This window comes from Peromyscus californicus, unplaced genomic scaffold (genome assembly GCF_007827085.1).
Source record: "Peromyscus californicus insignis strain IS unplaced genomic scaffold, ASM782708v3 Scaffold_8__1_contigs__length_139910024, whole genome shotgun sequence".
Taxonomy (NCBI): Eukaryota; Metazoa; Chordata; class Mammalia; order Rodentia; family Cricetidae; genus Peromyscus; species Peromyscus californicus.
Window position 1 is genome coordinate 94,234,918 of NW_026294606.1, and position 14,420 is coordinate 94,249,337.

General features: G+C 44.5%; 1 protein-coding gene across 1 annotated transcript in view; it reads left to right on the plus strand.

The window, feature by feature from the left end:
- Positions 1-7,031, plus strand: part of Cdyl2 (chromodomain Y like 2) — a 197,026-nt gene extending 189,995 nt beyond the window's left edge. The window contains exon 7 of the mRNA XM_052727883.1: positions 498-7,031. Coding sequence (XP_052583843.1) covers positions 498-656 — 159 coding nt within the window. The 3' untranslated portion in view covers positions 657-7,031. The remainder of the gene's footprint in view (positions 1-497) is intronic.
- Positions 7,032-14,420: the final 7,389 nt, after the last annotated feature.

Sequence of the window (14,420 nt, forward strand, 5' to 3'; positions counted from 1 at the left end):
CTCCAGAAACTATATGTATATGTACTGTATGTATATGTAGTATGTGTAAGTATCTACAGATGCACCAATGCTGAGGAGGCAAGGACAGGCAGATTCATGAGCTCACCAGCTATCCAGTCTACAAGTACTAGATTCAGTGAGAGACCCTGTCTCTTAAAATAAATGAAGAACGGTTGAAGAAGATGTTGTTGATCTTAGCCTTTTACACATATGCACACTATACCCCCCCCACACATGGAAATGGTACTGATTATATGTCACCTTTGGATAAAAGGCAAGGCTCCTGTGGCCTGAGTACCATACCTCTCTCCCCAAGTCATCCTGTGGGTAGAGAGCTCAACACCTTGACCACTGGAGGCCATTGAGGACAGTGTTAGTAAACAGACCCGATGACCCAAGCTCAAGATGAATCCCCTCCCTGGCTGTTGACACCACAAGGCTATAGACACAGACCTCAGCCCTAGGCTGGCAGACCCAACATGTGTGTTTCCTTGCAGGTTTTAGAGGAGTCCAAATGCCTGGTCCGAAGCTTCCTCAAGTCAGTGCTGGAAGACGTTAATGAGAAGGAATGCCTCATGCTGAAGCAGCTCTGGAGCTCATCCAAAGGCCTGGACTCCCTCTTCAGCTACCTGCAGGACAAAATCTATGAAGTCTGAAGGCCCCAGCCTCGGAGTCCCATTGCTCCAGGGTACCCAACTTCCAGCTGGGCCCTGTGTTTCTGCCATCGGAGCCCAGGGTCCACAAACCTGACAAGCGTTTGTCAGGGTGTGTCTTTACACCCAGGGTTGTGTCCATTCCTCGTGTCCTTTGGTTGTCTCTCATTGGTTTGATTTTGTGTAATGGTGGGAAATGCAGTACCCTTGGCCTCCCCATGTCCCTATCCCAGCCAGCCCTAGAGCTTTCCAGGGTTACAGCTTCCCAGGGCTCTGCCGGGCACTGCTGACCTTCCCCACCAACTGAAACGCTCCACCACCATGGTCCAGAAGGGGAAGACCAACCTCCCCCATCCTCCTGACTCAGGCTGTGTCTACACAGTGCCTCCAACTTGAGATGAGGCCATCACGGTTCTCTGATGAAATGATCTGGGACCAGGGGATAATCATCTTAGGGAATCACAGACCAACAAGCACGCGACCAACACGTGACTATGTAGGCCCCGTAGGCCCGGCTTCAGTCTCCTCTCCAATGCAACGCAATGCGGTGTGACTCTTAGGGCTTGGTCTTAAAACCCAGCTGAGTGATTTACAAACCCAGATATTGTACATTTAGAAATGTTTTGTTAAATATATATTTTTAAAACAATGTAAGTGGAAATTCTGATAATTTATGTGTATTATATGTAAAGCTAGTTTTGCAAAAACATGAATTACTAGGAAATTTTTTTCTGTATTGGGATTTATTTTATTTATTTATTTTTGTTTATATATTATGAAGTCTATTGTTCACACAGATCTTATTTTCATACTACCCTGGACCAAATACTATTCAAGGTTCACGCTGTTTGGTGCACTCCCGCAATGAGCCATGTGGAAAGTTCAGAGATGAGAATGGAAGACGTTTTGTGGATTTAAAAGGAACAACGCTGTGTCAGATTCTCTCCGTGCCACTCTTAGAACATGATGCCAGTTCTCCAGTCTTGTTTTTAGGACAAGTCATGGTGGCTTTTTCTCTGTCACTCACTGTCGTTAAGGAGAATTGAGGACTCTTGTCACCCCAAATGGTCTCAAAGCAGGACCCCGTCCTTAAATGTGTGATATTAAGAAAGGATGGGGTGCAGTCCTATTTCAGGATGAAATATTGCCTAGGGTGAGATATTTCACTCTGGGATAGAGGAATGGGCTTGGATTTCCGAGATCTTTCTTCAATATGGATTTAATGTCTTGGTTAGCCTTCTGGGAGTGTTGAGAAAGAAAACTCAGTCTCAGGAGTTTCTGCAGGGTCCAAACCATTTTACTTCCAGAAGCCTGAACAATGAATCATTTTTTTTCCAGCTGGGAGAATACAAGGGAGCAGTATCCAGCATGGAGGTCTCCTTGCCTCAATGGCCCTGGGCTACTGGAGGCCTCCAGTAGCTGTGTTTGTGTGATCCAACTCAAGTCCCTGGGTCTGCATGGGTGGAGTTTGGGTTTGAGTTGATGAAAAGTCAGGAAATGGAAGGGACCCGTTGTGCCTGGCGCCTCAAACCTATTTGAGATTATGTGCCCAGAGAAAATTAGGGTGCCTGGATAGTTCTAGATGTGTTCCAACCTTGACCTCTGTTCTTTCTCTTCATTCCCTCTGAATTCCCAGTCTTTCTTGAAAAGCCCTACCTTGGGGACGATGGGAGGCAGCGCTGAGTTGGCTCAGCTTGTGGAGGGGAGGTGGGCTGCAAAGAGGAAAACCTGGTTCTCTGGCTGCACTTGATGGGAATGGCTACCCCAGTCACAAGTGGAAGGAGTGTGTGGCCTTGAGCTTTGAATGACACTGGTAGCTGAATATTTGTATGTGAACTGGTAAGGTGGCCCTCTAAACAGTGGCTCCCACATGGACTTGGCCTTGTGAGCCTTAGTATGGCCTTTCACACTATAGAAAGCATTAGAGGTCAGAAGGGTTCAGGAAGAAAGAAATTTCACTTCTGCATTCTTCCTCAGCCTGTGCCACCTTGGCCATGAGGAGCCTGGAGGTACAGCCACCTTGGCTGTGTTCAGTCATGGGAAAATGGAACTGAAGCCTGTGGCTCCCTGGTGTCCCGGTGGAGCACTGTAGGAGCTGTAGACTTGGGTGTAGAGAGTTCATACAGGAGAACACCTGACTCCACCCGGCGCCTGTTGTTGAAACATCCCCGTTAGTTGAGTTCCATGTGCACTTCCTCCAAACCCCTAAGGTAGCCCTTGTTCTTGTACATGTCTCCAAGACTCTTCACTATTGCTGCCTCCTCTATAGGACCTGCCCCCTGTGCTTTCTCATCAAGCCGGCTTTGTCCATAGGGAGGCAATGGGTCAGGATTCTTCCTGGAAATGGAAGGGGGTGTTTAGAAATTCCTGTTAATCAGCGTCCATCTCTGAGCCCTGTTGATACAATCAGAATTGCTTCAGCGTTGGATCTTTGATGAGCACCAAACCTCTGAATGTGTCAAGAACCTGTGATGACTGAGGTAGACATGGGACTGTTTCCAAGGTGGAATTCACACTGCTAGTTTTAAAAGACTGTGTTTTGTCTGTTTGCAAAAAGTCCTTTCAATAAGGTAGTTCTGCTACCTGGGCACACATCATTTAGTCAGTCTGCTGCAGGGCTGGCTGAACCACTGGAATGGCTGTTTTCAGGGTAGCTGTTGGGGTAGTGTATAGTTGAAATGCAGCTGACCTCCAGCATATGGAGCTGGGGTGGAAGGGACCAGCCCCGTGGTTGTATTCCGATTACCCTAAAAGCTTTATAGAGGGAGGGTGCTGGCTTCCATCTTCTTTCTTGTACCCCAGTGTCCTCTCTCTGCCCATGAGGTCCTCCTACTTGTCCCTTTACCTCCCTTGTTCTTTTCCCATGCTGTCCTTTCCTAGGGCCTGAGTAAGTCTTTAAGGAATTGTAGATGGTCTAGGAAGGCCCAACTCAGAGTTCCTTTCAATTTGGAATGACAGCTGTGGGTGAGAAGTAGAGAGTGCCGCTTCTGAGTCAAGGTCCCTTCTAGCAAGCCACTCAGGACTCCCCGTGTGTGCCATAATGTTGGTGATGGCAACTTCTGGCACGATGATATGACACTGCTGGAGTTAGATGCTTTGATCCTGGGGGACTTCTGAAGATTGTGGTTGAGATGGCCAGACCACCAGAGCATGTGGAAGCCACCTTGTAGTGTGGATACTCTTCTATTTAGGTGACCCTTTCCTGCTTAGAAATAAAGTATGAGGGGAAACACGTATATGCCGAGAATGAAGTAACTACATGAAGGAAGTTTAGAAATGACTTAAAATATTATTCTTGGGCATAGATCAAACTTGGAATTGTCCTCTCAGAAGCGTGAAAAGATGAGTTGCCCATGTGATATTCGATATGAGGATGGGAAAATAATCACAGTAGACTTTGAACAATGCAGTTTTATCTCTGAATCCCTCTTTTACAAATAGCCTCACTGAATGCTGAATTGTATCCCCCCACTACTAACTGCTGATTTCAAAAATCTCTTTAGAAGTTTGTAATTTCTTTTAAATTTGGAATTTAGTCCAATTCACACACTTTTTCAATCTAGTTTCTATAGAAGTCTTTTTTTTTTTTTAATAGAAACATCCTCAAATCTTCCTATGGAACATTTAGAAGGAAGGCTTGCTTCTCTCCTGTGTTTCTGTATTAAGATACTTAGATTTGTTGTATATATGAGTCAAGATGCCCTCACTAATATACACAGTATTTAAGACTCCAAATGAGATTTCTTAAGTATATTATTTTATTCTCTGTAAATGGTTTTGTAAACTCTTGGAAATCTACACTTTTTGCCTTTGCAGATACATCCTTGGGGGCTTGTCTTGCATGTGTGTTTTTTGTTGTTATTGTAGCTAAGTGCCGCTTAGTTCTTTCTGCGGGTTTTTGTTGAAATGCTTAGACTTTAATACAGTATATATATTTTCAGAATATAAACTTTTATATTTCTGTGGTAAATTAGGACATGCGTTTTAGGCAATCTTTTCCATTAATATCACTTCTTCCTTCAAAACAATATATCACATACTGGTTTGGTGCCAATTTTTTTTTAATCAAATAGTCTTACATCATTAAGAAATCCAGTCAATTTTCTTTTTTCTAGAAGTCATCGCATTTGAAATCTAATTTGAAAATGTATTGAATTTGTGGAATAAGCCTTACCATTAGGTTCAATAATCCTTCTGACCTTCAAAAATATGTGAGTAGTTCAAGTCCTTCCTCCCCCATAAATTCTCACTGTGTGGCAGTTGACGGAGTTGTGAACAGAGCCTTAAGGTTGTTGCAAAAAAATAAATAAGTAAGTAAAAGGATAATACGGGTTGTTTCCTCAATGTAAGCCATGTTGGTGGGCTCAGTGCAGTCTGTCAGTAGCTCGTGGCTGATCTGAAGAGAGTGGTGGAGCTGATGGCGGCAGGGACCAGGTGGATTCCCTGGTGAATGTCTTTGGCTGGTAAGACTGGACCCAGGACAGGTTCTCTGAACCACTTTCATTCTAGTCACATGGTTCAGAGATAGTGACAAGGAGGGCTGCTGATTCATCGTTTGTTCTAAACAAATGACCTTTCCTGCTTCTGACCCTGGTGGGGACCCCAGGTTCCTTGTGAGTGACCTGAAAAATGTCCAGGGTAGCTGAAGTCAGTACTCTCTGAGAGATGTTAACCAAGTTTACATAAGAGTCTTACTGTGTAGACAATCTGGAGTCAGTTTTTGTTCCATCATTGGTATTGCCATGTGTCCTTGGTGTTTCTGTGAGGAATTGTGTGTCAAGCCATACTAGACTGGAGTTCAGCAGGAGGGACGTACTGAAGATGCAGAGCATGTGCAGCAGGCCAGCTGGTCTATCCAGGCCTGATTCATTGGCACAGAAATCACAGCTTTTATCAGCAGTGGGCCCTGTGTATCTTGGAATCTAATAGAGTTAATTCTCAAAAATTAAATTACATTGTTTTGGTAGGTGATACTCCAGCCATCACCAGCTGATTCTCCATATCAACCTTTGAAATAGGATCTTGAGTTCAGAGCTGTGTGGCTAAGCATGTGATCCTTCTCTAGGAAGTGTCCAAAGTCACCTTCTTAGCTATTAGGATTGAGATTGGCATGTGCACATGTGTCAGTCAGAAGACCTGACATCTAGGGTTAAGATTCAGCCTTGTATCTCTGGGTTGGCCTCACCTCTTTGTCCCAACATCTAGTCTGATGCTAGAGCTTGTTAAGTTGACTCTGGGAAGTTCAGAGGCTGTAGAGTTTTCCATCTCGTATTTAATTTGCCATTGTGCCATTAGTTCCAGCTTGAAGTTATTTTCTAATGTCTATATTAACAAGATTGTAAAAATAATTGCCTTTCATAAAACCAAGGACCAAAGAATTCCATTATTCCAACCAAGCATGGGTTTCATATACTGTAGGCACATCTGGGTCCAGATGTGTGAGCTTCATGGCACAAAGGAACCCTTGGTTCCCCCAAACTCATGCTCCCCCTGACTGGCCATGCAGAGAAGTTGAATATCTTGTTGAAAAGGCTCTGAAGGAGAGTTTCTGAGATTGGAACTTAGTATCTCTGGTGGGTGTTTCTGCTGTATAGTCTCAAGTTTTTATTTATCCCATTACAAAGAGGAGCTCCGGGTTCCCACCAGGTGTCTGACCACTGTAGACTCTTCCATTTGCTTGTGGGCCTCCAGCTGAAGTTTTGCTGCCAGGTCTCCAGGGATACATCCTGTGACTGCCAGATGTCCATCTCTTTAGTTCCTCATCAAGCCATTCCACTTCCTGCTTTGTAGAGCAGGAATTTTCCTCAGTGCCCCCACCAGGGGATGCCCCATTCTCATTCATGATGATGTCATTGACTTCTTAACTAATCCAGAGATGACCGATGTTAAAGAAGTGCTATTCTATTGGTAAGGCTTATTACCAAACTTCTGATAATGATAATGAAGCAGGCTACCAAAAATGTATCCAGCTCACCCTAGGAGTGTTTGGGTTTAATCATGGATGTAGCATACACACCAAAATCCATGGATACCTTTGCAGGCTAGGTTACTAGTATTCTTTTGCCAGATTTTCACAGGAGAGTCTTTAGTTCTGGATACTTGTAAGTATGAGTCCTTCATAGAGTTATATGCAGGTATAGCTGGCCCATTCTCCATGTTGTAAATATTTTCCCCAAACTGGGTGCAGTACTGAGGGTAATAATCTTCTGATTTATCAAATGCTGACTGTCTGGAGCAAATCGTCCACTCTTTGTGAATGGTCCTGTAACGTATATGAACATATTTCTGGGTGCCTTAGAAGTTGTATTTTTCATGTGTGCTAATATGCAGTATTTATACATTGTGAGAAGCTGCTTTGAATAAAAAGATTGAAACTTCGTCTCCATTTGTTTGTGTCCCTCCCACCCACTCCTACCCCTTTGGTGATCCATCTGTAAAAGTCACAAATGGGTTATATGGTTTCCAAGTAGAGAAGTTTCTGAAGGCTTGGAGTTTGTTCCAGAGTACCTGTGAGCCCTGGCTCCTCCATCTGGGTATGGCCTGAAGTTCCTAGTGTTTAGAGGCAGTGAATTGGGTAGAGGGGCAACAGCTGTATGCCAGAGGACTTTAGAATGGAGGGAGCAGTTTTTCAAGGAGCTTATGTGGCATTTATCACTTCCTTGACATTCCCACCATACTCTCTAATATCATGGCCCCTATCCTTAGTAGACAAACCTCCACAGAGATCAATCTTGTACAGCAGTGATGTCTGTCACTATAGATAGTCTTTCCATACCCATAATATTGTTGCTTTGTCTATCACAGCATGAAGAGACAAATGGAGAAGGATCCTCCAGAACATGGCCTCACACATTGGAGAAGGGTGCAGAAAAGAGATAGTATCAGAAGTCTTCAAAAGTTTTGGGATAATGAATTCCAGGAAAGGGATTTATATAAGACCATCTACCTGTCCATTCATCCATGCACCCACTCTTCCAGCTGTTCACCCATTCATCCATCCACCTACTATTCATTTGTACATCTACCTGTCAATCCATTCATGTATCCATCCATGAATCTATCCATGTATCCATCCATCCATCCATCCATCCATCCATCCATCTATCCATCCATCCATCCATCCATCCATCCTATCTGCCTATCTGTCTTTCTATCCATGTACCCACCCTTCCATCTGTCTACCTATCCACTCACCCACTCTTCCATCTGTCTATCCCTCCACTTCCCCACCTGTTCATTCTATTGTCCACCTGTCTGTCATGCATTAATCTTTCATTAGCTGTCATTTCAGCTCCCTAGAAAGAGCCCTCACCCCCTGTGTGTCTGGAGAGCTATACAGGCATTATGATACATAGATCACTCATCTCTGTTCTAAAGAAACTTGGAGTCTAAGGATATGAGAAAGGCAAGAAGTCCTTCCCCTGTCCTGATATGTCAGCACGGTGTTAGAGAAGGCCCATTCTTACAGCATCACAAACATACTCAGAGCTGAGAGGTAGATGTAGTGTCTATTACTTAGACTCCATGATGTTGCCTCTCAGTGTGGGTAATCAGCCAGCCTGGGGGTCTTAAGCCACTTTCCCCACCCCTTTGGTTTGGTGTCACCTCTTCCTGGCAGTTACTATTGCTTTGTGTGCCTCTTTTCTCTCAAGTCCTGACACTATCCAAGATATGGAAGAAGTCAAGACCAAACCTGGACAGTCCTGTGCTTTCAGATTTCTGTTTCTTTTGGGAGACAGGGAGAGACCTCATGGAAGTTTTGTAAGAAACCTTGGCCACTCAGACTGTCTCTTTGATATGACATTTTATGGAAAGAGCTACTTGCCCTAACAGGACAAAAGAATAATGCAGCTCTACCTCCCTCTACAGCCACAAATAGCAGCTAGAAGATGGCCAGCACACAAATAAGCAGAAATGAGACACAACTCTCAAAGCCCCTTTCTTCTTTTGAGATAAGGTCTCATGTATTCCAGGCAGACTTCATACTTGCTATGTAGGCAATGATGACCTTGTCCTACCTCCCTAGTGTTGGCATTATAGGTCTGCACCACCACGCCTGATTATGCAGTGCTGGGGATAGAACCCAGGGCTTCCGGCATACAAAGCAAACAGTCTACCGACTGAGCTATATCTTCTACCCCTATAAAGCAACTTTTATTACCTCTTGGGGTTCCTTTAGGTCTGCTTAATGAGGGGGCAGTCCTCTGATCCTTGATGAAATCCTGATGGGTTTCAGCACCTTCATGTCTCATGGGCATTAGTTCTCATAGTCACAAACACAAACTCAGTTGTCACCAGAGATAACCATGATGCATTTCATGTGCATTGTTCCCAACTCATTCAAGATTAAGACTTTTCTCACCATCACTGACTGACTGGTCCCTGATTTGTCTAGTTGAGTGGGAAGAACAGGAAAGATTGTACGTGCTAAGGTGGCAATGTGATTGGATAGGGTTTTTTATTCTCTGAGCCTTAGAGATGTTTATGTCTTATTCTCTCAGGGAATTATATGGATTTTTATACTGGACAGTCCCCTGGAATTTCCAGGTGGATTGTTTTACCAACCCCTGTTCTTCATCACCCCTTGTTGGGAGTCTGTCCACTACAAACTTTCCAAATTGGGTCATGTTCTAGAGGTGATGTTTAATCTCCTTCACAAGATGAGAGGGAAGGATTTTCATTTATTCTCTATTCTCTGTCTCTCAGTCTCTTTCCCTCCCTCCCTCCCTCCCTCCCTCCCTCCCCCCACTCTGTGTGTGTGTGTGTCCTGTAGTTCTTGTTAGAGAAATCCTCTTAATTCCTCTTCTACAGATACTGGTTACACAGATCACAGCTAGAATTCATCAGACTCTTGGAGCAGCGATTTCTATGTGCAGGCAGGTCTCCAATGAGAGGCACCTTGGAGGGTTTTGGAGATTAATGAGGACTTGAACTTTCCCTTCAAGAGTGAGTCAGAAGCCCAGGAGAGCTCAGGAAGGCTTGGCCTGGGCTGGCTTGTGGTTTCACAGATTTTCTCCTTTACAAAAGCAGAAATCCAGAAGGGCAGAAGCAAGGACAGCATCAGAAGGGTTGGGGCAGCCTTCCTGCACCCCTGAGAGAGTTTTGCCTCGGGGATTCATGGGCAGATTGGTTGTGGAGTCAGAGAGAGAAGTCAAGGTCAGGGGTGTCAGGGGCTTTAGCTTGAGTAGTGACCAGCTAGAACAGCCCTGATGACATAGGGAAGGCTCTAGGACTTGTGATCAGGGAGGGCTGTAGGTAGACCTGTGTGGGACTTGTGGTGGGGGAGGGCTGTAGGTAGACCTGTGTGGGACTTGTGGGGAAGGGCTGCAGGTAGACCTGAGTGGGACTTGTGGTGGGGGAGGGCTGTAGGTAGACTTGAGTGGGACTTGTGATCAGGGAGGGCTGCAGGAAGACCTGAGTGGGACTTGGGATCAGGGAGGGCTGTAGGTAGACTTGAGTGGGACTTGTGATCAGGGAGGGCTGCAGGTAGACTTGAGTGGGACTTGTGATCAGGGAGGGCTGCAGGTAGACTTGAGTGGGACTTTTGGTGGGGGAGGGCTGCAGGTAGACCTGAGTGGGACTTGTGGTGGGGGAGGGCTGCAGGTAGACCTGCGAGGGACTTGTGGTGGGAGAGGACTGCAGGTAGACCTGAGAGGGACTTGTGATCAGGGAGGGCTGCAAGAAGACCTGAGTGGGACTTGTGGTGGGGGAGGACTGCAGGTAGACCTGAGAGGGACTTGTGGTGGGGGAGGGCTGCAGGTAGACCTGAGTGGGATTGCCAGGAGCTCCGTTAAGCCTGGCTTCACATGCACCAGGTAGGTGGTCCTGTTTAGCCCAAGGGTAGCAATGCTGCTGCTGCTAGGAAGTTAAGGGACAGAAAGACAGACAGATTGACACACAGACACACACACACACAAAGACACATACCCACAGACATACACAGGTATGCCTGTCTGTGTCTGTGGTATGTATGTATTTAAATATATGTGACATTAACATTTGAAACTGGATTATTTATAATATATGAAACAGCTGTTGGCATAGAGTCATTTTAAATAATTAAATGCAATTTAAATAGGAAAGTCATATATAAATGACTATAAATATATTCTGAACAGTTGCTAACATTTAGTTACTATTTAATGATTTAATGGGGTTTTTTACATATATGTATTTATTTGAAAGCTTATCTATGTTCCACATGTAAATTTGGTTATATATGTCATTATATGTAGTTTTATAGCAGTTATTAGTATAGTCACTATGTAATGACTTAATGAGACTTACATATATATGTGTATATGTGAGGGCTTATGTATATGAAATTTATACAAATTTATGCAAGATCTATTTAAATGAGCTACGTGCATATAAACATGAGATTTCATCTATATATAAAACACTTGTTGGCACATGGTCACTCTTTGGAGATTAAGTGAGCTTTACATATATGCCTATATTAGATTATTTAAAACAAAATAGCAGTGGGTTAAACACACACACACACACACACACACACACACACACACGTGCATATACATGCATTTGGACAGTTGGTACTGTGCTTACAATTAATTATCAACGATGGCAAGTGTCCGGAGCAGGGTTTGGGCTCATAGTTTGGAACTTTGCAAAAATGTTTTGGTGGGCCATAGGTAGGTCTTGGGCATAGCTTGGAGAGCCCAGGAGCAAGCCTGGACATTGGTAAAGTCTTTCTGACTTCCCAGAGAAGGCTCTGCTTGCATCCACTGAGCATGCCCCCCAGACAAGCTCCCTATCTATGCAGCTGGAACCATCTTGCCTCATTTTTGGGTCTCCAGGTCTCCCTCATCTGTATGCAGGGCTCCCAGTCTATTTCTCAGGATGCTTTCCTATTGGTGAGTGTATATGTCCTAGTGTATCTTCCCTAAGAGTTTCCAGAAAGTATCTTGGCTAGAATATTTCTGATGCTGAGGTTCCAAACAGATTTGATTTTTCTTCACTGTTCAAAACACTTCCTAGAAGCACTGGGCAAGGGATGGTCTAGGTATGCTCTTGAACTGGACCTGGGGCTGTGTCCAGAAGTGAGGATCAGATAGTCTGATCTGAAGCAGTTATCCAAGAAGCAGAATCCAGGAACCAAGTGGACAGGGAGCAAAGGCCACCTTGGGATCAACAGCCCAGAGAGTAGGAGGCTGAGTCCCAACACTAGAATGGGCCACTGCCATCGTGCCCAAGGGTGGGCATGGGAGACCCTTAGGACCAGGTTTGCAGAAGAACCTTTGTATACATAAATCAATGATGCTTTAACCCACAGAGCTGTTGACTTGCAGCAACTGTGGGGAGATGTGGCTAAGACAAGCAGCCAGAGAGAGCAGAGCCCAGAGTGTTAGAGTCTTGGGTTTTACTGGAAAGGGCATCTCTTGGTATAAGACAATCTTGCATTTAAGATCTCTAATCTGGTTTTGTCCAATGTTGCTAGTGAGGCTGGAAAGATGACTCAGAGGATAAGAACCTGTACTGCCCTTGCAGAGGATCTAAGTTCAGTTCCCAACACTGACATTGCATGGCTCACTTAAACTCCAGCTCTAGCCAATGGCCTCCAAGGGCATCCACACTCATGTATGCATACCTACACACAGATACACATGCTTATGCATAATTAAAAATAAAAAAGCAACACCATCTAGAATATATCATTTAACTTTAGTAATCTGCATCATGGGCATCAGCTTCCTGGCAACACAGCTAAGACCAGGCCCCTGCTATATCTATCAGGGGTAATTACAAAGCTCATTTGAACCAATGCAGAAAATGCTTAGGAGGGTCTGACTCATAGAAAATGTCCCCTATGTCTTAACTCCCTGACATCCACCGTTACTTCTTTTTCTTAAAAGCAGTGGAAATGTGGCTGAGGAACGGGGACGTGAGAGCTGGGGGAGAGCTGAGAGCCAGTGAGTTTCTGCAGCTGTGTCTTCAGGGACTGACATCCAAGCTTGTGTAATTTCAGAGTGTCAGGAGACCCAAACCCCAGGGAAATCCCCCAGACAGATGGTGACTTGTGTGAGGTGTAACTTAATAGCCTCCCAGATTAAGGAGCAAATCATTAGAGCTGATTTGTGGTGGTAAAATAAATAGCTGGAGTCTGTATATACAGAGAAACACACATATATGTGCCACTAACAGAGCACTGACCACTGGGCGAGAGAACAGCCTGGTGCTTGCTTCTATGCTGCTGTTGTGGGACATAGAGCCTCAGGCTTTGCCTGGACAGATGGCAAGTACACTGTGTCAAGGTGACAGGGGACCTGATGAGTTCTAGCTTCATGGTATGTATGGTGTCCCAGGTGCCACCTGTGCAGACACACTTGTTTACACTCCCATTTGCAAAGACACAAGGGCTGGCTGCTCTCTGAGCCATTTTGGTGGTAACAAGCAAAGCTTGCAAAGAGGTGAAATTCAGACAGGATGCTTAATTTATAATTCCTTCCTTCCTTCTTTTTCTTCTTCCTCCTCCTCTTTCTTCCTCCATCTCTCTGTCTCTGTCTCTGTCTCTCTCCATGATTGTGGCTTCTAAACTTCTTTCTTTCCTCCTCCTGGTCCCTCACATCCTTCATCATGTTATCACCATGGCAAAAATCCTAGTATATTCTGGGAAGAGCATGACATTTAGAATCAAATAGACCTGGGTTCAAATTCCATCTCCACTACTGTCAGCATATTGTGCTGACATGGTTCTTTTGGAATGCATTGATTTCAGGCTAGCTCTTCAGTGAGAAGGTAAATTTGTGCCCAATCTCTCTTTTTAAAAGATCTACTTTTATTTTTAATTATGAATGAATGCATGTTAGTTATTTGCACATAAGTGCAGGTAACCTTGGCAACCAGCAGAGGGCATCACATCCCCTGGAGCTAAATAATAGGTGGTTGTAAGCCATCTAATGTCAGTATTGGGAAGCAAACTTGGATCCTCTGCAATAGAAATACACACTCTAAACCACAGAGCCATCTCTCTAGCCCCTGCCCAGGCTCTCTTAATGACTTCATTTAATAGGGAAAAAAGCAGGGTGCAGAGAAAAGTCAATTGACTTACCCGAAGATATACAGAGATAAGCAACAGAGCAGGAATTCCAGTACTTATTTATCTGTGATTTTGAATGAAACAAAAGTTTTCATTCTAAGGGGCTGGAGAGATGGTTCAATGACTAAGACCACTTTGTTGCTCTTGCAGAAGACTGAGATTTAGCTCCCAGAACACCCAGTGGCTCACAGTTCCACAGAATCTGATGCCTTATTCTGACTTCCATCATGCACAGACATACATACAAGCAAAACACTCATATACATAAAAGCAAAATCTTTAAAAAAAAAAGACCCAACGCTTACACACACACACACACACACACACACACACACACACACACACACACACACACTCTGGAAAATAGTGCCACATTCTCCTAATTCTACATACACTGTCTTAGTTAATGTTCTATTGCTGTGAAGAGACACTATGACCACAGCAACTCTTATAAAAGAAATCATTTAATTGGTGCTGGCTTACAGTTTCAGAGGTTTAGTGCATTATCGTCATGGCAGGGAACATGGCAGCACACAGGCAGACATAGTGCTGGAGAGGTGCTGAGAGTTCCACATTCACATTTGCGAGCAACAGGAAGGGAGAGAGTCACTGGGCCCTGGCTTGGGCTTTTGAAAACCTCAAAGCCCACCCCCCAGTGACATACTTCCTCTAACAAGCTCACGCCTCATCCAACAAATAGTGCCACT